At 37.0% G+C, this 23,856-nt stretch overlaps 3 protein-coding genes across 5 annotated transcripts in view; 1 reads left to right on the top strand and 2 right to left on the bottom strand.

Moving 5' to 3' along the window:
* Nucleotides 1–6,663, bottom strand: part of ext2 (exostosin glycosyltransferase 2) — a 28,409-nt gene extending 21,746 nt beyond the window's left edge. The window contains exons 1-6 of the mRNA XM_079867341.1: nucleotides 6,462–6,663; nucleotides 5,354–5,694; nucleotides 5,037–5,260; nucleotides 4,707–4,796; nucleotides 485–601; nucleotides 206–401 (exon numbers count right to left, since the gene is read on the bottom strand). Coding sequence (XP_079723467.1) covers nucleotides 206–401; nucleotides 485–601; nucleotides 4,707–4,796; nucleotides 5,037–5,260; nucleotides 5,354–5,668 — 942 coding nt within the window. The 5' untranslated portion in view covers nucleotides 5,669–5,694; nucleotides 6,462–6,663. The remainder of the gene's footprint in view (nucleotides 1–205; nucleotides 402–484; nucleotides 602–4,706; nucleotides 4,797–5,036; nucleotides 5,261–5,353; nucleotides 5,695–6,461) is intronic.
* Nucleotides 6,664–6,843: 180 nt separating this feature from the next.
* LOC307156125 (uncharacterized protein) lies at nucleotides 6,844–9,422 on the top strand. The gene is made up of 6 exons (XM_079867343.1): nucleotides 6,844–7,368; nucleotides 7,524–7,594; nucleotides 8,345–8,527; nucleotides 8,610–8,671; nucleotides 8,891–9,031; nucleotides 9,363–9,422. The coding sequence occupies exons 1-6, from the start codon at nucleotides 7,205–7,207 to the stop codon at nucleotides 9,372–9,374; spliced, it is 633 nt and encodes a 210-aa protein (XP_079723469.1). The 5' UTR covers nucleotides 6,844–7,204; the 3' UTR covers nucleotides 9,375–9,422.
* A 3,170-nt stretch (nucleotides 9,423–12,592) lies between these two features.
* Nucleotides 12,593–23,856, bottom strand: part of tspan18a (tetraspanin 18a) — a 28,659-nt gene continuing 17,395 nt past the window's right edge. For all 3 annotated transcript variants that reach the window (XM_079867614.1, XM_079867615.1, XM_079867616.1), the window contains 7 exons: nucleotides 18,134–18,229; nucleotides 17,435–17,629; nucleotides 15,625–15,699; nucleotides 15,441–15,539; nucleotides 15,193–15,354; nucleotides 13,430–13,513; nucleotides 12,593–13,209 (listed from right to left, as the gene is read on the bottom strand). In XM_079867614.1, coding sequence (XP_079723740.1) covers nucleotides 13,162–13,209; nucleotides 13,430–13,513; nucleotides 15,193–15,354; nucleotides 15,441–15,539; nucleotides 15,625–15,699; nucleotides 17,435–17,629; nucleotides 18,134–18,229 — 759 coding nt within the window. In that variant the 3' untranslated portion in view covers nucleotides 12,593–13,161. The remainder of the gene's footprint in view (nucleotides 13,210–13,429; nucleotides 13,514–15,192; nucleotides 15,355–15,440; nucleotides 15,540–15,624; nucleotides 15,700–17,434; nucleotides 17,630–18,133; nucleotides 18,230–23,856) is intronic.

Below are 23,856 nucleotides of genomic sequence, written 5' to 3'. Positions count from 1 at the left end.
ATGGAGAGACAGAAAGCTCTCCTTCGTCAGGAAAATTAACTAATAATTTATTATAAAAAAAATTTAAATCAGATGTTAGTCTAGTAGTTGATAATGTATGCAATGTAATTGGCGCTATTTAAAAAAACTCTAGGATATTCATTATGCAAAAATTCCAAGTGAATTGAATGTTGTTTAATATGAATGGATGATCAGTGACACCAACCTGTAAGATTTGTGGGTAGTCGTAGACCTGTCCTTTATAGCAGCGCTTTCTGACTGAGGCCAAACCCTGAGAGAGGTTACTGCATTTGTCTAGGAGGAGCAGGGCCTCCCCATTCTCCTCCTTCAGCCTCTCCAGTTCCACACGGTATTCCCGATGGATGGCCGTCTGAGATGATAGAATGAAGTACCGCCTTGGCCTGGAGAAAACGCGTATTATTTGATGCCATTTTCCCTCGTTAAATCTAATCTGGCTAATCAATGTCAATGAGCAGGATCTCACCCTGGTTGCCTTTCAGGAAGGTCCACCTCAGCAGATAAGGGGCTATACACGGGGATGCTGACATCATAACCCTGCCTGTATGTCCATGTGGAGAAGCCTCCCCCAGCCAGCAGGGCTCTGTGAAACAAACGCAATGAAGATGACAACTCTGTCGCCGCGAGCAACTGCAAATGCGCTGAAGATGAAACACGTCCCTAATCTGGTTTTACATAACAAATGTGCGAACATGCCACTCCGGAGCATTTAACAGAGTTGCCTTTGCGTCCAAGTTATATGAGTCAATAAAACTTCAAACACTGCTCGATTTGAGGGAACAGAGAGAGTATAGGGAGAGCTGCAAATATGGCCACGCAACATACACTGTCTTTTTATCTCACCCCACACATATGCACATACGGGCAGCTGGTTCTGATGAGGCTGCACGCCAAATGGAGCACAGCTGGATGAGCCCAGGAAATTCCCTACAGCTCCAGATAAGTGTTCATCATTTCAGGGCTTTCTAGTACATAAAACTCACCTTTTCCACCCAAAGCAAAAGATCAGCCAAGTAATAGGCTGAGAAACAAGGCCTATGTTGCAGTAAATACCAGGGTTCTCATTTATAAAACTGTGCGTAGGATCCTTACTAGAAGTGTGCGTGCGCCCAAAAGGCAAAAATGGCGTACGCAAAAAAATATTCAGACTTCAGAAATATTCAGAAAACCGTGTACGCCAGAACCTGCGCTGAATTCCCTTTAGAAATCCCAGTCAGCGGAAGATTGTGCACATGCGTCTCCTCCCCGAAATAACCATATGTGGAGCTTGCAACGCCTAGTTTTACTATGCATATCCTCATCTGCATATAATTTGCATATGCATATTCATCCACGTGATAACATGTTTAACGGTACAAGACATTTGGAAAATATGAGATACAGATGTGCCGTCACATTACATAGCTAAAATAATTTAGTAGCCTATCCTTGCCTTGTTTTTTAATAATAAATCAAAATAGTATAAAAAACATTTCAGAGAAAGTTTCTCTCAATCTTTTCCACTGGCCAAATAGTATTTTTAATTTATTTATATTTTTTAATGGAGACAGATAGGCCTTATTGTGCATTATTGATCATTATTTGCGTGGAAATATTTCCTCAGACCATATCATGTGCTAAGCAATCCTCGCTGTAGTTAAAACATTAAAACACAGCATGCCACAGGAAAAGTGTTCAAAAGCACTGCATCCACAACAAGTATTTATATTTTTTATAATATAAAAAAATGTTGTAACGTCTTGGTAATGATTTCATGTAATTTAAGTGCTTAACTCCATTAATGAGAATGGCATATTTAATCTAAATGTGTATATCAGATGTAGCCTAAAGCATAGTTTTAATCATTATTTTATTTATTTAAACTGTTATTGTGAACATGCACTGTATTTATGATTAGGACTCATGATGAAGATTTAAAGTGGTTTTCCTTCATCTGCCGTCAGTCATTCAGCTCACCATCGGTGTCGCCAAACTGCTCTGTCTCCAAAATGTTTGTACGCATGGGTCAGAGTTTGCATGCAGGTGCGGAAATTTTCCCGTCAAGTTTGTTTTTATAAATCACAACTTATGCGTCGGAAGTGGCGTACGCCTCTTTCAGGGCACGTTTTGTGCGTACGCAACGGTTATAAATGAGGCCCCAGCATATTATGTTTGTCTGCCTGCTCTATGCGGTAGCGTGTTCTTCTCTTTCATGATCACTCTCACTGCATCTTTGATCTCTTGATCTAAGAAACAAACTAGGATGATCATACATACGTAGATACAAATACATATTAGGAAATGTAATTGTTAAAAAGTTAAGATGACAGTTTGGGTTTACATCTGAAAAGGACAGTTCTGTGACACTGATCTGTGTGAATGGACTTGTTGGGATGGTTGTCTATTTTAATTATATATTGCAAGCATTCCAATTTCTCTCAATATCAAGATTGTTGAAATCAAAACCAAAAATATACTTAAATCCAACATGGATTGCTTTAACATGACATCAACCTGATAGTGCTGAGGTTCAATGTCATTGAGGACATCCATGCATCAATCCATTCTCATTAGTACAGAGGTAAAATAGTGCCATGTTGTAAACTTCTGTGAATCAAAAATATAAGAGCATTTTTTGCTTCTCAGTCAGGAGACATTACTGCTCAATTAGGTCAATCATAAAGACAACACTGCCCTCAACTGGCAGACATAACATCTGAACTCTATCAGAAGTTAGCCATTGTTTTCAGTGACAATTTTTGATCTCTGGAATTTATGTCAAAGACTGGAACTTAACTGAGATTAATTTGAACAATTATGGCTCCCAATTATAAAATCAAATACAAAAGTATATGTAAATAACTTTAGTCTTGGTCTCAAATCTGGACATGTTTAGTGATTTCAGGCCCGATTTTAATGAAGAAATAATTTCATATTAGCTACACATTCAACACCACTTGTTTCTGAAACAAAATGAAATGACAATAATGTGAATAATGAAATGTGAGAGAACAAATCTTTCCTAGGTTGCACCATACAAGAATGAGACCAAAATATCAGAACGAGAAACAGTTATACAAAATATTCTGTGTTTGTGATCTGAATGGAAAAGTTAAAAATAAACTCAAATGAGGATTTGAACTCTGTCCTCACAATACGCATAATTCCTAATCAAGTATAAAGATAGAGTATAAAGATTGTTCGAAAACAACATTACCGGTTCAAAAGTTCAAAAAAAGATTCATCATCAATCACCCCATCAAGGTCGGTCAGAAACCTTGGAGTAACGTTTGATGACCAGCTGACCTTCACAGATCACATTTCAAAGACAGCTCGATCATGCAGGTTTGCACTGCACAACATCAGGAAGATCAGGTCTTTCCTAACTGAGCATGCAACACAACTTCTCGTCCAGGCCCTGGTCATGTCTAGGCTTGACTACTGTAATGCTCTTCTGGCCGGACTTCCAGCGTGTGCAACCAAACCCCTACAGTTGATCCAGAATGCTGCAGCTCGCCTTGTCTTCAACGAGCCCAAGAGGGCCCACGTCACTCCACTGTTCATCTCTCTGCACTGGCTACCTCTCGCTGCTCGCATCAAGTTCAAGGCATTGACGCTTGCTTACAGATCTGTCACAGGCTCAGCTCCCTCCTACTTTCACTCACTCCTACGAGTCTACATCCCTACCAGACGCCTACGATCGGTCAACGAGCGACGCCTCGTGGTTCCATCACAGAGAGCCACAAAATCACTTTCCAGAACATTCTCATTCACAGTTCCGTGCTGGTGGAACGCTCTCCCCACCCTCATCCGGAATGCAGAATCCCTGACAACATTCAAAGCACAGCTAAAAACCCATCTCTTCCGTGAGCACTTAACCTCATAAAAAAAAAAAAAAAAAAAAAAAAAAAAAAAAAAAAAAAACCTTTCCCTTTGAAACATCACTTATCAGGCTTATGCTACTCTGAATAATGCCTGAACTTCGTATCTTGAGCACTCCTTGCGTTGTTGTTGTTTTTGCCTCTTCATGATGACTCGCTTAATTTAGTCCTAATTTGTAAGTCGCTTTGGATAAAAGCGTCTGCTAAATGACTAAATGTAAATGTAAATGTAAATGTAAAAGTTTGGGGTCGGTAAGTTTTTTTTTTTATGTTCCTAAAAGAAGTCTCTTATGTTCAGCAAGGCTGCATTTATTTAACCAAAAATACAGTCAAAAAAATTAAATATTATAAAAATTTTAAAGAACTGTTTTCTGTTTTCATTTATTTTAAAATATGGTTTATTCCTGTGATGGCAAAGCTGAATTTTCAGAAGCCATTCTTATTCATAATCATTCATATGCAGATTAGTTGCTCAAGAAATACTTATTATTATCACTTAGTTACTATTATTATTATTATTATTATTATTATATCTTATTATTAAAAATATACACGTATTAGCAAAGTTGAAAACAGTTGTGCTGCTTAATATTTTTGTGGTAACAGTGATAAAAAAGTCATGATCCTTTGATGAACAGAAAGCTTAAAAGAACATTTTTAACAATGTGAAAGTCTTTAATATCTAATTAAAGTATCTAATTTAAAAACTATCACTGACCCCAAACTTCTGAATTACATTGTACATAACGTCAATATGATTTGAGAACTTTCAGACTTCCTGTCAAGTTTAACAATTTTGTGTGCCTATTAATTACTCCTAAATCTCACCTGTCTCTGGGCACATCCAGAGCTGTATTGTAGTCAGGGGGTCCTCCAGGAAGCATGTTAAACAGCAGGTGGTTCATGCCTTTGTCCCACCTGAAAAAAAGTATCAGAAACATGCTGAATATATAGCTTGAAACGGTCAGTTATGACTTCAAAATACAGTACCTAAAAGCTAAAATCTAAGAGTTATATAAATAATAGCTCACAAGAGATCCAGAAGTGACACCATAATAGAGAACAACAGAGAGGTGCAACTGTAATTAAAATACAACTGAGGTCCTTGTACAGCAGAAGGGGTTTGATTTGCAGATATTGAAGGATAAATATATGTACCTGGGCAACATGGCCAGTGCCTGAGCAGTTTCACGAATCCGCAGAGAGTTCTGATTCATCACATCAATGGAGGGTATGAACAGGCACGCTCTAGTCACATCGTCAGTGTAAAAGTCACTGTCTGAGATGGCGCTCAGCAGGTCGTTGTATTCTCGAGACAGGCCAGTGCTACTGATGGGCACCCCTACCTCATCCACAAATCTCTGAAGAGGATAGATGTACACCTGTGGACAAATACGATTAATAGATCAAGGAATGACATACAACCCAAAAAACATCAATCATTAATACAATCGTTTCTTCTTCAATCGCATCACCTTGATTTTATTCTTGGGATTATATCCACAGCGATACACGTCAAAGCAAGTGTGCATCCGACAGCTCAGGTCACCCCTTTCAGGAATAGGGCTGCTCACAGGTATCCTGACCAAAGGAGCGTCATGCACACTACGGCGGTCCAGACTCCATTCTGCAGAGGACTCAATGGAGTGAGGCCAGAACTGGAACATCCCCGTTGCGATCAACCCCAGCAGAACCACCGAGAAGAGGGTGATGTAGTAGATCCGGTGTTTAGTCTTCATGCGGGGAATGAGAGCAGGGCCCCGGGAACCATACTTCACTGCTGCACACATGATGAGCCCGTCCAGAGCCAAAACCACTGCAGAAGACACAAACGCCACTGATGAACATCTAGCCTATGTTAGAGAATATCATGGACTGCACATGATCTTTACCAATTAATTTACTATAACTATATGACTGATGCATCTAATTACAAATAAATTTAGATTAGATTATTGATTGTTTTAATTTATTATATGACTGATCCATCTAATTACATTTCATATATGATTGTTCATTCGAATTGATATTTGCTATATGATTGATCCATCTAATCAATTCATGATTAATCCAAATTCCAATTAACTTATTGTACATGAAAATAAAATAATTTAGAATTTTATGGATTAATTGGAATTACATATAATTACTCCACTAAACTCCAAATAATCTGTTATATGACTTATGCGTCAAACTCCAAATAATTTATGTGATGGATTGTTCCCATTCTAATTTATTATATGCCTGATGCATATATGCTGATGTGTTTTATCATATTATTGATGAATTTAATTACAAATAACTTATTTTTATGACTGATTCGTCTAATTCTAATTTATTAATTATACGACTGACTAATTCCAATGAACCTATCATCATATGATCAGTGAGTGTCACTCAAATTTCAGTTAATTTCTTATAACCACTCCCTCTGGTTTCTTAACTATTTATATTTATTAGTAAAAGCAGGCTATATTTCATCGTCTTACTATAAATATGCCCTGTCTCGAGTTGTAAAGTTAAATCCAAAACACACTCGCTAACGATAGCAGGTAAGCTAGCCACTCAAATTTATGAACTAACCTTCACGGTGTCCAGTTTATGGCCACAAATCTCAGCACGCCTCAACCATAATCTCAATTGTTAGTCCAGTATGGTGTAAAGACTGAAAGTGAAAATTTTCACTGAATTTTGTTTATTATCCCACTACACATTCCTTACGCTAAAGGGACAGCTGACAGGAAAAAAAAAAGAAATGCGTCTCTCCTTCACGTGTGAGTGCCATACAGTCTTGTTTTAATTCGGGTCGCGTAGCGCCCTCTGCTGTAGAGGGAGAACGACTGTGCGCCATAGGCTGCGTCTCGAAACCTAGTGAGCCGCCTACCTAGACAGCATTTTGGAGTGGTTAAAGCCTCGTACCTTATGTGTCTAGATAGTCAGCTCACGCGTTTTTAGACACAACCATACACAAGAGCTAATCAGCTTATGGTTTCAGGCAGCCACCATTTTTTTCTTACGGCGTAAATAACTTTAAACGTTATTGTTGTGCATTGGTTTGAACATTAGGGCAAATATTTATATATGGCTGGTGTTTTTAGACAAGAAACAATCCTCTGGGTCCTGTTCTTCGACTGTGGTTTAACAAAGCCCGGATTAGTTTACATATCCCGGGATTGAGCTGGCTCGATAGGCTATCTGAAATTGAGTTTTTTCCGATTCTTCCACCATATCCATATCTCGGATTTAAGTATCTAGCTAATTTCAAGAGGACTCATTAAGGTAACTGAGCGTTCGTGTGAAGATTGAACAGTTCCCTAACTAACATCATGGCCAAACAACAGCGTGCTGCATATTTCAGCCCGACTGAATTGCAACTTCTAATTGAAGGATATAACGAAGTTAAACATTTAATAAAGACCAAAGGGAATACAATAGCGGCTGCAAAAGTCCGTCAGGATGCGTGGCGAAAAATATCTGTCAAATTAAATGCGTAAGTATATTCTACACGTAATTAGTCTGGGAGAGTTCATTATGCAGTAAACATGACCCATGTGCTACACTACAGCTTGTTTATGAATCAAATGTCTAAGCTCAGCTGCTTTCTCCCTCATTCTGCTCTTTGTCACGCCCACATTTCAATTGTAGATCCAACCCTATGGGACCTAGACGAACGTGGCAGCAAGTGAAGACGAAATACAAGAACATCGTTCAAAGTGGTAGGTCGTAGGTTTTTCGATTTTGGTGATGCCAGCCCACGGGACATGTTAATATGATAATCCCCTTTGTTAGGGACTCCCTTCCTATCTACAAAGGCCCATCTATAATGTGTGTGAAAAATAAGAATAATATTATAAATACAACATGTTATTTGCTAAATTAAATAACTTGCTTTTAAAATGTACTCAAATATTATCTGGATAAGTCAGCATAGGCCTATCTCTTTTTTAGTCACTATTTGAGTAATGTCAGGTGTATAAATATGAAGAGAAACACCTTTTCAAAGTTATATATTGCACTATGATATAATTATAATATAATCAATATTTTCCCACACAGCTTTAATAAGGTTTTAAAACCCCAAATGGGTTGCAAAAGGTGAGGAGAAACTCTCACAAACTACTCTTCTTGACAGCATGTGCAGTACAACACAGATTTGTTGATTACATTTCTGTGTTTAAAAACTTCAATATAAATATAAAAATATAAAATATAAAGCTTTCAATATAAATCTATAAATAAAGATACATCTTATTATCTTTACTCAGTCTTTAGAAAGCAGATTGAAATTGTAACCAAACCTTTATATTGTACATGTTTTACACTTTTTCCCCTGTGACAGTTTCTGCAGACCCCTAGCACCCCCTTGTGGCCCGGGCCCAGTTTGAAAACCCCTGGTCTATATAAAATACTCAATGTGTTTTGAAGTGTTTTTGAATTGAATAACTTCAAAGATGCAAATAATTTAGCTAACAAGAGAAGGGCTGCCCTAAAGACGATGGGACTACTTCCAGTCCCAACAAAAGAGGAGTACATAGATGAGGAGGAGCTGGCCCCTGAGAACGATGTGGAGGGTCCTATCATAGAGCACATAGTTGGCGGCTGCTGCTCTGATCCAGGAGATGTGGCTGGCTGCAGCAGTTATGTCAAAGGTATCCGCACCTCTGTCTTTCTTTTGTCTCTTTAAATCAATACTGCGGTTAAATATACATCATTCATATCACATCATTTCAGTGACTGAACATGGATTGAACCTCCTTCCGCCACCTATATTATCAGATGATGAACTGGACTCTGTAAGTTTGCAGCTCTTTTTTTTTTTTTTAATGGGATGTCAATTATCACAGTATTAAATAAATAATATAATACGTAATACTAAATGCTTAATTAAAAAAACGTTTACAAATTGTTTATAATGCAATATTTAACAAAGGGTATGTGGCAGGGCATAACAGTACTATTTGGTGATATAAAATGCCGGAAGATGTTTTAATGCTCACTTTTTTTTTTTTAAGGAACCTTTGGAAGATGTTAAGACCCTGTACAAAAAGTATCTCCAAGTTGAGATTTACAACAGAAAGCAAGAAATGGCATACAGAGCCTTAAAAATGCGCAAAGTGGAGAAGGAAATACAGTTGTTGGACAGAAAGTTGGATGTAAGTGATATTGTCAGAATAAAAGGAAAAGTGTACCTTAAGACCTACTAAAATATGTGTTCAGACATTTTTATTAGTTTAGTCAGTAAATGATGGACAAAATGAAATATAAATATTTGTTTTCTGTGCAATTTTAAAGTGTAAACTAAAAATGTAAAATGCAATTTTTTTTGTACATATTTATATGTGTGTGTGTTATTTCAAAGTTGAAAGTGGGCTGAATAGGTGTACTTACCTGAATATTTATTATTGTTATTATTATTATTATTATTGTGTGTGTGTGTGTTTGAAACTACAGTGTAGGCTAAATCTGCTTTTTTTCTCATTACAGGATGGTCTTTGATATGCATCAATAAAGCATTTTTATATAAACCTACTGTTTTTTAAAAATTACATTTAAAAATTCACAAGCCACAGAATTTATGCGTAGCAAGAACGCTATTAAATGGAGGTGCTTGTCAAGGTGCAAGGTATAGTGACATTAGAAAAGGCTGACGCTGTCACCAGTCTGAATCATAATGGATAGGTGTTTTCACCTTGCTTAAATTTGACATAAAGCTGACTCCATGATGGATATAATGGAGTTGACCCTAGCATATTTGAACTCAACAATACAGACGTGTACTATCCAAACTTAAAGGTGCAGTGTGTAAATTTTAGCGGCATCTAGTGGTGAGGTTTGCACCCAACAGAAGTTACGGTGGCCGACAGGAGATGTCGTCGTCGTCTGAGACCGCAGAGAGTAGCCAGTTAAAGGCAGGGTAGGTAGGATTTTTCTAAAAAAAAAACATTCCAAATTTGTTTAAACTGTCTTTATATACCAATACATAATTAAAATGTAAGTACTCTGAAAAAGAGAGTATAAAAATCGAGTGTCTGTAGACCTCTCACGACTGTTGTAAACACAGCTAATTATTTCCATTCACTCCACCCCCTTCCTTCTGAGCTCCTTCCAAAGCCACGCCCCCAAAACACATGAACGCGCGACGCCAAACGCTCAGGCTCAGCTGGAAGACGCATTTATTATTTACCGGAGACGAGTGGAGAGGAAGGAGCGCAGTGCATGCAGTGACATCATGTCAGAATCACATGTAATAAAAGATCTAACTTTATCACTATAAATATAAACAAATAAGATTTCTTTTAGTACTCACTATCAAGCTAGCATATCGATACTGGTAAAGTTTAAAATATACTTTGTTTGATTCGGTAACAAGCTATATTTATAGGTAACAAGCTATATTTATAAGGCAAAGCTAAAAACAGGTTGCATTGATACACGTTTTTCCATTACCATCAGTTACACTGTGATGAAGGTGAATTTCGTGTAAGATTCATAACATATACGGTGTTTTGCGAGTTTCCATGATGAAAACATTGTTGCTCTAATGAGGACTACACTCCGGAGACAAGTACCGCTTCGTCGGTTCGAGGACAGGTCCGGGGTCGAGGGCGAAGCAAAGGAGGTCGTTCAAGAGTGCGGGCAACCAGGGTCCGAGGAAGTAGTTTTTGCCTTGTTTGCCTTCGCTGACTGAATATGCAGGTGCTTTGAATTTTCAATGCTCTTTCTCTGCCATCATTTTACTCTTCGTAGGTTCCGCGCCTCTTGCACGCCTCAAATCAAACGGGTGCGTGCGCATATGGGCAGATCTATCAACAGGGGTGGTTGCCATGGTTGCGAGAGTGAGTGACAGTCGCCCAAACCAATCAATTGTTTCGTCCCGAATGGAAATAATGAGCTGTGTTTATTGCAGATTAAAAGGTCTACAGTCACTCGATTTTTATACTCTCTTTTTCAGAGCACTTACATTTTAATTATGTATTGGTATATAAAGACAGTTTAAACAAATTTGAAAAAAAGTTTTTTTATAAAAATCCTACCTACCCTACCTTTAAGCAATGAGGTTTCTTTACAAAGATAAATTAAGAAATTGTGTTTACTTTATTATTCAGTAAAACGATGTTATTGCGAATATTATTGTTACTTGTTCATCATTGTGTCAGTGTTTTATTCACTGACTTTAGCTCGCTTCTTTGCTTGAAGAACAACATAGTAACGAAACGCTTTTGTCCATTTAGGGCTACTGTAGAAACATGCCGGCGCATTTCAATGTAAGGGGACCTGTGGTGTATGTAGATAGAAACTGCTCATTCTAAGGTAATAAAAACATAACGATTCATTAAGTAAGGTCTTTATACACCACTGAAAACATAGTTATTTATATTATATTGCATTTCTGTCTACATATCCTCCTAAATATTACACAATGCACCTTTAAATGGTTGTAATTCAAGAATGCTTTGGAATATAGACCTATGTTTGGTCTTGTTTTAAAGAAGACACTCAGCAGATAAAATCAAAGCCATATATCTAACCAAGTTGTGTTTCAAATTTGAAGTTGATACTCACAAAAATTGAAGTTCCTTTTTAAGTACCGTTTCAATGTTAACACAACCTCAATTTCAAAATGGTTTTCACAGAATTTTAAGTCCGTAAGCTTTTGAATGATACCTAATTTATGATGATTACCAAAATATGTGATATGAATTAAAGGCAATAAAAAAAAAAGCCAAGCATCCCGCTAGGAGGACAGTGACAGTTAAGGGGTTACACATTTAAAAGTGCTAAGGGAGAGTTCACCCAAAAATGAAAATTCTGTCATTTATTAATCCTAATGTTGTTCCAAATCTTTATGAGTTTCTTTGTTCTGAACATGAAAGAAGATATTTTGAAGAATGTTGGTAACCAGACAGTTGACGGCAGACATTGACTTCCATAGTATTTTTTTCCCCCTATATGGAAGTCAATGGGTACTGTTGACTTCCATACACTTTTAATAGTGCTGTTCTCAGACATCTTATTTATTATTTAAGTCATATGTAACAATGCTTGCTAAGCATTAAGCAAGCAAACAAACAAAATTAAACCTAGGCAGTTAGCATTCAGAAAATAATTATTATGTTTAGCACTTGGAAAATAAAAACTCATTCTGGCAGCAAATCTAATGACAAGCATGGGAAAATGCAAAAAAAAATTTTAAAAAAATTAATCAATAGCTGTCAAGTCCCATGGAACCAGACCTGTTCATCCTTCCATACATCTTATTTAATTCAAGAATCAGTGATTTGTCTTCTTTACCTGCTTGTGTGTGCGTCTCTTGCCGTGGCAAGAGTCTTGAGAATCACTGCCCAGGCTATTTATCTTGAATAGCTGGAGGCAGGGAAAGCAGATTGTAATGCTTTTTTCTTCTTCTTTGAACTGTAAAGCAGTTGGTTTTAAAATTCAGCTTCCTAGATAATATTTTCATTTTCTTTATTCAATATTTATGCTCCACTCTGGAGATATGAGTTACACTTGAATCGTACATGTCCATTCCCTGTCTATAGACATACTCCTTAAAACCATGTTCGGTTCATGTAGTATTTAGTATGTGATTCAAAATGAATGTACTGAAAGCTTTCATCTAGAATGGTTAAATTAGCTATTGGAAAAGCCAGATTCCACTCATGATGGGAAACATGCAAACATACTCTCCAGATGTTCTTTTTTTCTTTTTTTTTAATATCATTCAATGTGTACAATAGATAAAACACAAATACACCACAGTTTTGCTAAAATGACATAAAATATTCACGACTATAACTCACAAAACATTATTTTATAGAAGCTGCTGGCCTCTCAGATTTTTTTACAGAAACACAAGCACACACACAAACCAAACTTTTCTGTTTCACAGACACACTTCCATTCACACGGTGTAGGGTTTTTTAAGCATGGCTCTGGATCAGTGATGAACAATCTACTGTAGATAAGAGGTAAAACATCTTAGTAGGAATCAGTATTTTGTCATCTATAAATATTCCACCAAATATCAGTGCATCCCTCCATACCACCTTTAATGTACGAATTACTTTTACTTTTTTTACGTTTTCACAAACAAGTACCTCAAAGTCCCAGCTGTGAAGTACGATACATTTTTGGCAATTCTCAAATATTCCAACATAATTCGTTACATAACAACACAGAGATGGCAAATATATAAGCGTTTTCTTCTTTTTCTTATTTAAAAATTGTTGTCCATGTCATGCCATGTTCTTCCTCCTCAAAATGTCCTTACTGAGTGTGAAAATTACTGGATTCCTCTAAACAAACACATAGCAAACACCATGGCAAAGAGCTGATGAAAGAGAAAAAACACACAAATAAAATTAGTAAAGAGTTCTCTAAAAAAAATAAGGTTTTAAAAATATTCTACATTGTTTCATGGCGAAGCTACTCATACTCTCTCCACTAGGTGGCGATCACAACTCAGTTCTTTTTTGCCAAAACATTCCAAGTGTAAATTGATTACATCATACTTTTGACTTTCATTATAAAAATAAAAATCATAACCTTACTTCAATAGTCAGCACCACAATAGCAAGGGCTCCAGCCATATAGATGTATGTCTCAAAATAGTCCACCACTGCTGAATAACAGCCCTGTTTGAAAGAAGTGTGAATTTCAATATGAGAAAACAAAAGGTTGCTGCTTCAATGGATATTGAATTTCTCATTTTTTCATCGCTCATAGTGTTGTCATTCTAAATGGTTAGAATCAATATATCTATATTGGTAGAAGAGTAGCTACACATGACTTTATATGTCATATTGTCATATATGACTGAAATTCACATTCATTTTGAGAGTTATTATGCAGACGGTTATATCCACCTAATTTTTCAACGTGAAGTAAGGTGTTTTCTGTGAATGTGCGAGACATCCGATTTATTAGCCACTATAGGGAAATAACAAGAAGAATATATTAATGTGCAGTAAACTGTCTGCTCTATAAACCAGCGTGTTTACAATTAAGACAATCTCGAGCACAGCATAACGAGCTGTTTAGTACAGCTAAAAATAACTGGAAGCGAATGACACCGGAAGCCAGACACATTCAAATTACAGGTAACACTTTAGAATACTGTTCCTTCATTAATGTATAACTACACAGGAACAAATGAGTAACGCACTATTAACATTATAGTAACTACTATTAACTAACAAGAAACTCTGATTAACGAATTAGTAAGTAATAGCGCTCAGTCGAATGTGGTAGTTCACTATTAATCATTAACTACTATTTTTCATACCTCACTGAAGACTACTAAGAACTTTTCAGGTTGATAATTAATATTAATAATGCAATGTATAATACAAGGTAATGGTAACCCATTAGTAATGAATTGAAGTGTTACTACATCCTTCTAAAGGAACTAATAATTATTTGGATCAGTATTCTAAAGTGAAAAGCTTGATAACTACCTAATATTGACTGAAGTCACTGTAAGCTTTTGAGGTTTTTGTAAGGTTTTGGATAGTAATTACTCAAGTGTTACTACATCTTTCTAAAGGAACTACTAATAATTTGGATCAGTATTCTAAATTGAAGATCATGGGAACACACAAGTAATGACTAAAGTGTTACCAAATCCATTGGAAGGAATTACTATTCAAAATCTTACAAAAATCTCAAAAGCTTACAATGACTTCAGTCAATATTAGGTAGTTGTTTTTCACTTTAGAATACTGATCCAAATTATTATTAGTTCTTTTAAAAGGATGTAGTAACACTAATGGGTTACCGTTACCTTATATTATACATTGCATTATTAATATTAATTATCAGCCTGAATAGTTCTTAGTAGTCTTCAGTGTCTTAGAAGTCTTAGTCTTAGAAGGATGTACTAACACTTGATTCCTTACTAGTGGGTTACCGTTACCTTTTATTATACCTTAAAGTATGCATTATTCATGTTAATTATTAACCTGTATATATAGTAGTTCTCTGGTGAGGTCTGAAAAAAAATAGTAGTTACTGATTAGCTAGTGAACTACCACATTCAACTGAGCGCTATTACTTATTTCTTGTTAGTTAATAGTAGTTACTAGAATGTTAATAGTGCATTACTCATTTGTTCCAGTGTAGTTATCCATTAATGAAGGAACAGTATTCTAAAGTGTTACCAAATTACAAATGGCTGTGCCCGTTCTTACCTGAAAAATAAGGTGGATACCACACCCCTTTTTCCTCCAATAAAAACATGTTTGGTTTTCTTCCTTCTAATCAACTGTAAACTACTTGATGCATGCATTTACTAATTTGTACACTCATTGCTGACCTTGTTCCGGATTGGCATAATTCCCTTGAGACAGTCCTCTTTGCTCATCATCAGATCGTTCCTCTGACAACAGACCTCTGGCACTAGTCTGCTGGGGTTCAGCCTTCTGAAGAGGCTCTGATCCTCAAAGTCTTCAGCACTGTTCACCCCACAGCAATCAAACTGTGGAGACACCAATAGTCAGTTAAACGTCCTGAATGCCATTATTGTGTAGTAGAGCTGGGCAGAGGTATTCAGTATTATTGTACTGTGGTCATAATGGCGTTCCATGTGGAGGTGAAGACATCAGTGCTATTGCTGCCTTGGTAATGTGTTTTCAGCTCCTTGGTGAAGTAATCTCTGGTGAGCTGTTGATCCAAGGATAGACAAGAGTAGTGAGAGCAGAGGTATATTACAGGTGGCTTGATGATATCCAGCTATAATAATACTCACATGCTCCCGGAATATGAACGCCAGAATGGCCACCGCCAGCTCTGCCAGGAATATGACGAGTATGAGCATGAAGAACTGTGGGAGAAAAACAGGATTCTGAGAAATTTGAATCAGTAGTTCAGATGCCTAAATATGCAGCAAATACGTATTATTAAGTGTTGTACAAGAAGTTTTCCTGTTTATCACGGTAATGCTGCTTTGAAACAATGTATATTGTATAAAGTGCTATATAAATAAAGACTTGATACTAAATAGAAATGCACAATATTAATATAATTCTAGCTGATATTGATGAGCCAATAATTATCATATATATATATAATATTATTATTATTATTATTATTATTATTATTGTGTTACACGCAATGATTTTTAATGCTAAATAGGGATGCAGAACATTAATATAATTTTGGCTGATACTGATAAGCCAATTTTCATGTTATCACCGATATTAAAATGTTAATTATTTTGTCTAAATAAATTAAAAATCAAAAATAAAACACTAAAGAAAAAAAGACACATTTAAAATGCTACATGTGAATTTAAGCATCACAACAATAATATAATGAACAGTATAAAAAAATATTTAGTTGGATATTTGCTAAAGATTACATTTAGTGTTACTAAATTTTTGTTTAATTACCTATTTGGTAACACTTTATTTTACGGTGTCCGTGTTACAGAGTAATTACTTAATTAATTAATTACTTAGTAGTAGACGTTGTAATAACATGTAACAAAATGTAATTAACATGTAACTAAGTTATGGAACAGCCTGTACTTACAGATTGTAATTACGCACATGTAATAGGCAGCTACTGTTACACATATGTAACAAGCCGAGATGGATAAGGTTTATAGATACACATGAAGTACACTTAAGTACAATCTTGATACACTTTATTTTACGTAGCTCATCCCTGTGTAATATTATGTAATTGCAATGTAATTAGGAAGCTACTGCATGTATTTAAGCTGTGAACTAGTGAGTTTAAATCAAACTAAGGCAGAGATGACAAGGTATGTATACACAAAGTACACTTAAGTACAATCTTGATACACTTTATTTTACGTAGCTTATCCCTGTTTAATATTATGTAATTGCAATGTAATTAGGAAGCTACTGCATGTATTTAAGCTGTGAACTAGTGAGTTTAAATCAAACTAAGGCAGAGATGGATAAGTTATGTATACACAAAGTACACTTAAGTACAATCTTGATACACTTTATTTTACGTAGCTTATACCTGTGTAACATTCTGTAATTTTAATGTAATTAAGAAGCTACTGCATGTATTTAAGCTGTAAACTAGTGGGTTAATTAAGATGGATAAGGTATGTAGATACACATGAAGTGCACTTAAGTACAATCTTGATGCACTTTATTTTATGTTACATATGTGTAATGCTACAGAACGTACAAAATTACCATGTGTAACTGCAGGCTTTTCCCGACCAGCCTAAGTACTTGTGTTACATTGTGTAGTACTAAGTACTTTCTTATATAATTACACTGTACCAAGTCTGTAACACGCATGTAACCGACTCGGCTTATTACATATGTGTAACAGTAGCTGCCTATTACATGTGCGTAATTACAATCTGTAAGTACAGGCTGTTCCATAACTTAGTTTCATGTTAATTACATTTTGTTACATGTTATTACAACGCCTACTACTAAGTAATTAATTAAGTAATTACTCCGTAACACGGACACCGTAAAATAAAGTGTTACAATATTGACTGACACATTGCATTTTGACCCATACCAATAAATTATATCTAGAAAGAAAGAAAGAAAAGCCCATACAAACAGTAGGAGACATTTATTTTCTCGTATGGCTCCGCAGCAGCCAAGAAATCCCAGTAGGAACAGCATCCCGCCCAAGATCAAAATTGCATAGACTCCAGTAAACAGAAGAGGGTTTGCTGCCACAATCTCCCGGAAACCTGTCGGATCCACCAGCACCCAGATTCCCACCCCTAGAAGGAATGCACCTCCAAGCTAAAGGAGGAGAAAAGGGCTTAGTGAAGACCCCTGCACAATATAAACACAAAATATGATTTGATGATATAGCTATATTGATGCTCAGCTTTTCTATGGAACTGCACATTTTCCCACAGCACTAGTGTGGCAGTAGGAAGTTCATGAGGCTGCTAACAAAACACTTCTGAGAAACAAAGGAAGTGCAATGTGGTTCATGAGCAAAACGAAGACAAGTTGGCGCAAGATCAATGCACTTTTTCATACCGTAACATTAATATTTGTTCAAAGTGGCAACTTGGATCATTCAGACTCTTTTGAATTACGTATTTTGTTAGGAAAGCTATCAGGAATCTGCACCTGCATATCATCAGACATTGTTTTCTATAACAGATACTTCACACACTTCCAACCAAAGCATGATGTCACAGGCAAATCTTCTCAGCCTACAGTGAGCCTACAACAACAGCCTTTATAACTGAGAGGTCATGTGCCATTTAAGAGAAAGTAAAAGAGAGCACTCACAAAAATGAAGAAGTTGAAGATGAACATGAGGTACTTGATGCAACTTAGACAGTCCCCCTCCATACTTGTGCCTCTTGCTGAAGGTTCTCCCTGCCCCTGAATAAACATCATGAGAAACAAAGAAAGCCATTACTGAAAACGCAAAAGTCACATGCTTCGTTTAAAAATGAGTCCATGAGTCAGCGTTGTTATAGTGACTGCTGGACTTTTGTGTTTTGAAGCTCATTCAGTGAGATCATTTCGTGAATTTGTCACTTAAATAATACATTGGCACTGACAAAACACACATTGCCTGACATATTGTGTTCAGGCGTCCCAGATGAATAATGCTGCATTATGTCATTCACAGAATGACTGGCATCTCCTGTAATCATATTCCTGGAAATGTAACACAAAGATGGATGGAAAACATTTTCTCAATAAAACATTTCACACCGACTGGTCATGCATGTCACAAGCTGACTTGACGTACGCGATGAGTTGTTCGCGAAAAGGAAATATGGAGGAGGAATACTGAAAACGGACAGCATGGCTTAAAAAAACACCATCAGGACTGCTGGAGCACATTTGTTCATCTTCACACCAGCCAGCTAAATAAACATGTCCTCTCAGCACTCCAGACCGCAAGCTGTGTGCCCCAAACCTTCTCTGAATTCATCCAAGCACTCTCAGCTCTTTTCTGCTGATATGCTCCAGGTGTTTTCAAATGGTGCTCCATCACCTGTGCTTCTTTAATGATGCAAATTTCCCTTTGCTCCGCTACAAGACAATAGAGGGTGTACGCTGTACAAAAACACTATTAGAGGGTGCTAATACAACATAATAAGAGGTCGAATTAGATTCTGGTTACCTGAAATTAATGATCATTTTTAGCCTTCCCTCCATTTATACTCAGTGTCCTGCTTTTCAGCTGTGTGATGATAAGGAATATTATCTTTGACGCTTTTTCTCCTTTTTTAGAGGAATAAGGTTGATGGTAAGTGCTCCCTCCGTGCAAAGCTAAAGTGTCCCTTGCAGTGCACTCTCTATAATTACAGGCCATTAGGGGAATTTAGGTTAATGATGGTACAGTTCTTCATTAGTGCACTGGGTCCGGAGCTCACCTCCCTCAGGTAGCTTTGATTGAGCTACTGCCTCAAAAACTGGCCCTTGGGATCAGGTGGAGCAGTAATGCGTATAATAACATAGGGACTCTCATATTTTCTGCTTGCTATGACCAGCCAGTCTCACGGCTAGCCTTCTGCAGCTGTGGTCCCTGTAAAAATAGCTCCAAACAGCTGGCCGATTTCACGGGAGCTGACGGTAGATGCCGTAGCAGCAAATAATTCCACCTCTCCTCTCACGGAACAGTTCTGGCATAATTCAATAATCCCTCCAGTCTGGTTTTCCCAAAGTAATTTCCTGTGCAACACTGCGAGTCAGTCAGGTGTTATAATTGGCAGAAGAGCCCCGCTAAACTCGGTTAACTTGAAGGTGGGTGAGCAATTTTATTTGTATGTGTGTGTGGAAAGGTGGGTGGTTGGCCATATCAGTCTTCTTAGATTAAGACCACCAGCCTCAGAAGGTTAGAAGGCTCAGCCCACAAGTCTCAAGGCCATTACCACAGAGCCACAGCTGCCTTTTTCTCTAAGGTCTTTAAACCTAACCACAACAATCCAGACACTCCAATAATGGGCAAAAGGGTTATATTACATGGACCCTGGTTGATTTTTTTGTCTCTTTACACTCTGGGACAGATTTACTTTAACGTGAGAGCGCAATTCCACAAAAGCGCTGATGGGAGTGGAGAGTTAAATTAAAGAACACAGATGCAGCCGGATCATTTCCATAATGACAAATGCAATCTACCAAGAGCAGCGCAAATTAGCGTCTGATTTAAGACATGATTTTTTTGGGCGGTAAATAATGACGCAAATACCAGTAAATTGACTAGCGCAAACCTTAGAAAATCACCTTGCATGATTCATTTATATACTCTCCTCCCAAAGATTTTGCATCTGAAAAGGAAACTCCTACAAATGCATATGCAATAAGGTTGGCCGCAAAAATAAATGTCCACGCCTTTTCAATGCTAATTTTTCAATGCGTGTCTTTGGTAAATCCTGTCAGTTTTTTAACGCCAAAAGAGGGTTTGCGCTGGCACAAACTGTTAGTAAATCTGGCCCTATGTATCTAATTTACTTTGGTCATCTGTGCTGCTTTGCTTAAACCTCCTCTGAAGGGCTCCAGGGTCCGTTCAAAATGGTCACAGATTCTACACAACACATTTGCAACAATGGTTTAAAATTTAGTCACCATTGACACCAGTCATTTTGTTAATTAAAGAGGTTGCGCAATTAAAGGTAGGGTAGGCAATTTCGGAGAGGTTAGCAATAGCAAGCTAGCTTTGAAAGCATAAGATCCCACCCTCCCTTCAGAGCGCTCTCAAAAACCACGCCTCCTCCAAAACATATGAATGCGCACAGCAGAGCAGAGTCTTGCAAAGCACCACGAAAGACGGCCTTTAATTACACAAATGTCTCAAAGCACATAAGTTACAGAGCTCTGACTTGTACCACCTGACTGCTGCAAATTCATTTTGGCATTTATAGTGTTGCCATAGAAATGCATAATTCCGTGTCTGAGGACGTGAACAGCTCCGGGTAGAAAACGTCACGGGTCGCAATCTCTTAATTATGGTAGTTATGGTGTGAACGCAGCATAAGCTTGTTGTTTTGGTTCAGGAGGAACTGTAAAATTTGTTTGCGCCGTTGGGTTACTGTCTACGGGTGCGTCTCAATCAACTCCCTAGTTCAGTAGTCAGGGCACTGATCAGGGAGTCAGATATTTTAAGGGTCTCAATCGCGAAATACCAGTGTACTGAAACGTTTGCTCCCTAAAAAGTTCCACTATGTACCGTGAAAACCAGGGAGCTTCGAACTTCACAATTCATTCAAAGGTAAGTTTACATGCAATCTAATAATCCGTTAATAAACGAACTTCAATCGGCTCAATGGCTCAATCGGACTGAAAAGGATCGGTCATCCAGGCAAAAACACCAGTTATGGTGTGACAGTCTTGTAATGTTTTTTTTCTGGATGCACCAAGTTTTGTTCGGAATTATGTAATACACACGTAAACAAATACATGAATCAGATTACAATGTTTAGGGTACATATAAACAGAACTTTTAGAATATGAAATTAAATTGGATTCATTCAGATTGATGAAAATTAGTGAATGTAAACATAACTAATGAAATAGGTCATTGTCACCAGTATGTTCAGTTTTTATGGACTTTTAGTTTGTCATTTATTGTTACCTGTTTCCTTTGTTCTAGTTTCCCGCCTCCTATCAATTGACATGGAAGTTAATTTAACGAGCACACTGTGTATTTAAGTTCCAGTCTCAGTCTTGTGTTTTACACGCTGTTACGCTGACCATTCTCTTCATTGGATTACTTGTTTCTGTTTTATTTAATAAATACTTAACGTTATTGAACTGATCTGTCTTCCTCATCATTGGACCAGGTTGTGACAGTCATTTTCCGGGTTATATCCAGTTTGAAATTAATGGGGAACAGTTTCTTGTAATTAAAGATACATATTCACATCAAAATTTTGTTGTAATAAATGGTATTCAAAACAAAACATTACATTTAAAATATTACAAGTAAATATTATTGGTCATTTGCATAGTAAGGTCCAATGTTTTATTGTAAGAGCACCTTTGGGAGTAAAACTGGATACCTTCCAGTTTTACTCCTAAATTGACATGGTGACATGTTGGAATTATTATCAACAGAAATTAACAGATAAAAGCAGAAATGATCAAACAAACCAGACTAATAATATATATATATATATATATATATATATATATATATATATATATATCAACATATCAAATTTCACGGTCTTGGGTTGTTTTTTGCTCACTGAACTCACAATCTGATCCGTTTTCTTAATGCAAAAGGACCTCTTGAACTGTAGAGGAGAAAACACTGCACTGTTAGAGCAGTAGATGAAAGTTAATGACCGAGGAGATAGTGGAGCAGGATTGAGCTATGATTTCTGCATCCAGCTAGAAGAGAACCAATCACACACTGCCTCTGCCTCTAGATAAATCAACCTGTCACAGCTGCCTGGAAGAATCATAGAATACACATTGAGTATTTTCACAGAGTACGTTGCCCTCATCCATCACAAGACAGCCTCCAACTGGGAGGTACAGCTCAGAGTCAGACAGTATGGAGGATCTTCTTCATCCACTCCTCACACTGCAAGTAAACACTCGATACAAGCTCAATGACGTGAGGACATTGCTCTTCAAACCATCTATGCATGTTTGTCTCAGCTGACCTATGAGATCCAGCTTTGGTGTAAGATCTTCCCATCTGGTTGGTTTCTTCTGGCTGCGAAGTACAAACTGCTTAACAAATAATAGCATTGGGAAAAGATGTTTCTGATTGATGGATTTTCATGTTTTCTAAGTAAAAACGGTGACAAATCTATTTTGGTAAAGGATGTCACACCTAGCCTACTGACTGCTTTTGGTGAAGACTTGCTGTCTTTTGTCAGAGGTCTGTCACACTCACCGATTAAAAATGGAAGAAGGGTGTCAGACTAAATGCCTGCCTCTGACAATTCTCTCCGATTCCCTGTCGCAAATTGCAACGCCCCTTTTGGCAGCAAATCAATCTGTAGCTCAGTGAAAGAATACCACATGCACAAAGTATTGCCTGAATTCAGATGCAACGGTATAAATGTTTACTGGCAGCTTCAGTGAGAATAAATAAATATGGACTGTTCTGGCACCACTTTCTTATTTCATTAGTCATTTAAAGGGATAGTTCATAATTTACTCACTCTCAAGTCGCTCCAAACCTGTATGACTTTCTTTTTGATTGAAAAATGTCTTGTCCAATGATGTATTTTCATACATGTTTACAACATAAGGTTGAGTAAATGCTGGCAGATTTTTCATTTTTGGGTGAACTATTTCTTTAAGTGTTGTTGCTGTTTATATGGACCTTTATTTGCTGAGAAATTGGATGACTTACAAACATGCACTACACTGGCTACTATTAGACTAATGTTTTAAAAAAAAATCATAGCATTGCATTGTAAAAGTCAACCATTTAAAAGATTTGCATTCTACTGAGTGATATAAACCAGACAGCATGCTTTTAACTTTTCTCATCACTGTGCCAGCATGGGGGTGATTCAGTGGAATATATTGAACTTCAAACGCTTCAGCACTGAAAGCTTTCTCTATTTTGCATTTAAAAATACAAAGAGAGACATGAGTCAAAGTTAAAGCCTGATTAATGGACCCTTCAATGGTGCCAAACCTAACCTTCTTTAGACTTTAAAATTAAAACTTCCCTCAACAGTTTTCTTATTGTTCACAATGATGAAAAGGAGGTGGAAACGACAATACTGAAAGACTGTTGAATGATTTGCTACACAATGATCAGACACTAATATTAATAAGCCAAATAAAAAGTCTAACTATATTGTCAAAAGAAGATCTATTGTAATAAATGTATGGACCTCTCTGTATCTTGTCCGCTTCACGAAACCATGATATTATTTGGCATGCATTCCTGAACTGAGACTGACCTAGTAAAGATTGTATTTTACCCATGAGGTGTCTTTCTTTTTCTTCCAGATCTTCATTTCCAAGCACCTGATACTCAGGTCAAACAGCTCTTGCGTTTACCTTTGATGATAAGTCACTGC

This window comes from Squalius cephalus (assembly GCF_949319135.1).
Source record: "Squalius cephalus genome assembly, chromosome: 3".
NCBI classification, from domain to species: Eukaryota; Metazoa; Chordata; class Actinopteri; order Cypriniformes; family Leuciscidae; genus Squalius; species Squalius cephalus.
The sequence above is the reverse complement of the archived record's forward strand: the minus strand, read 5'-3'. Positions and strand labels throughout refer to the sequence as shown.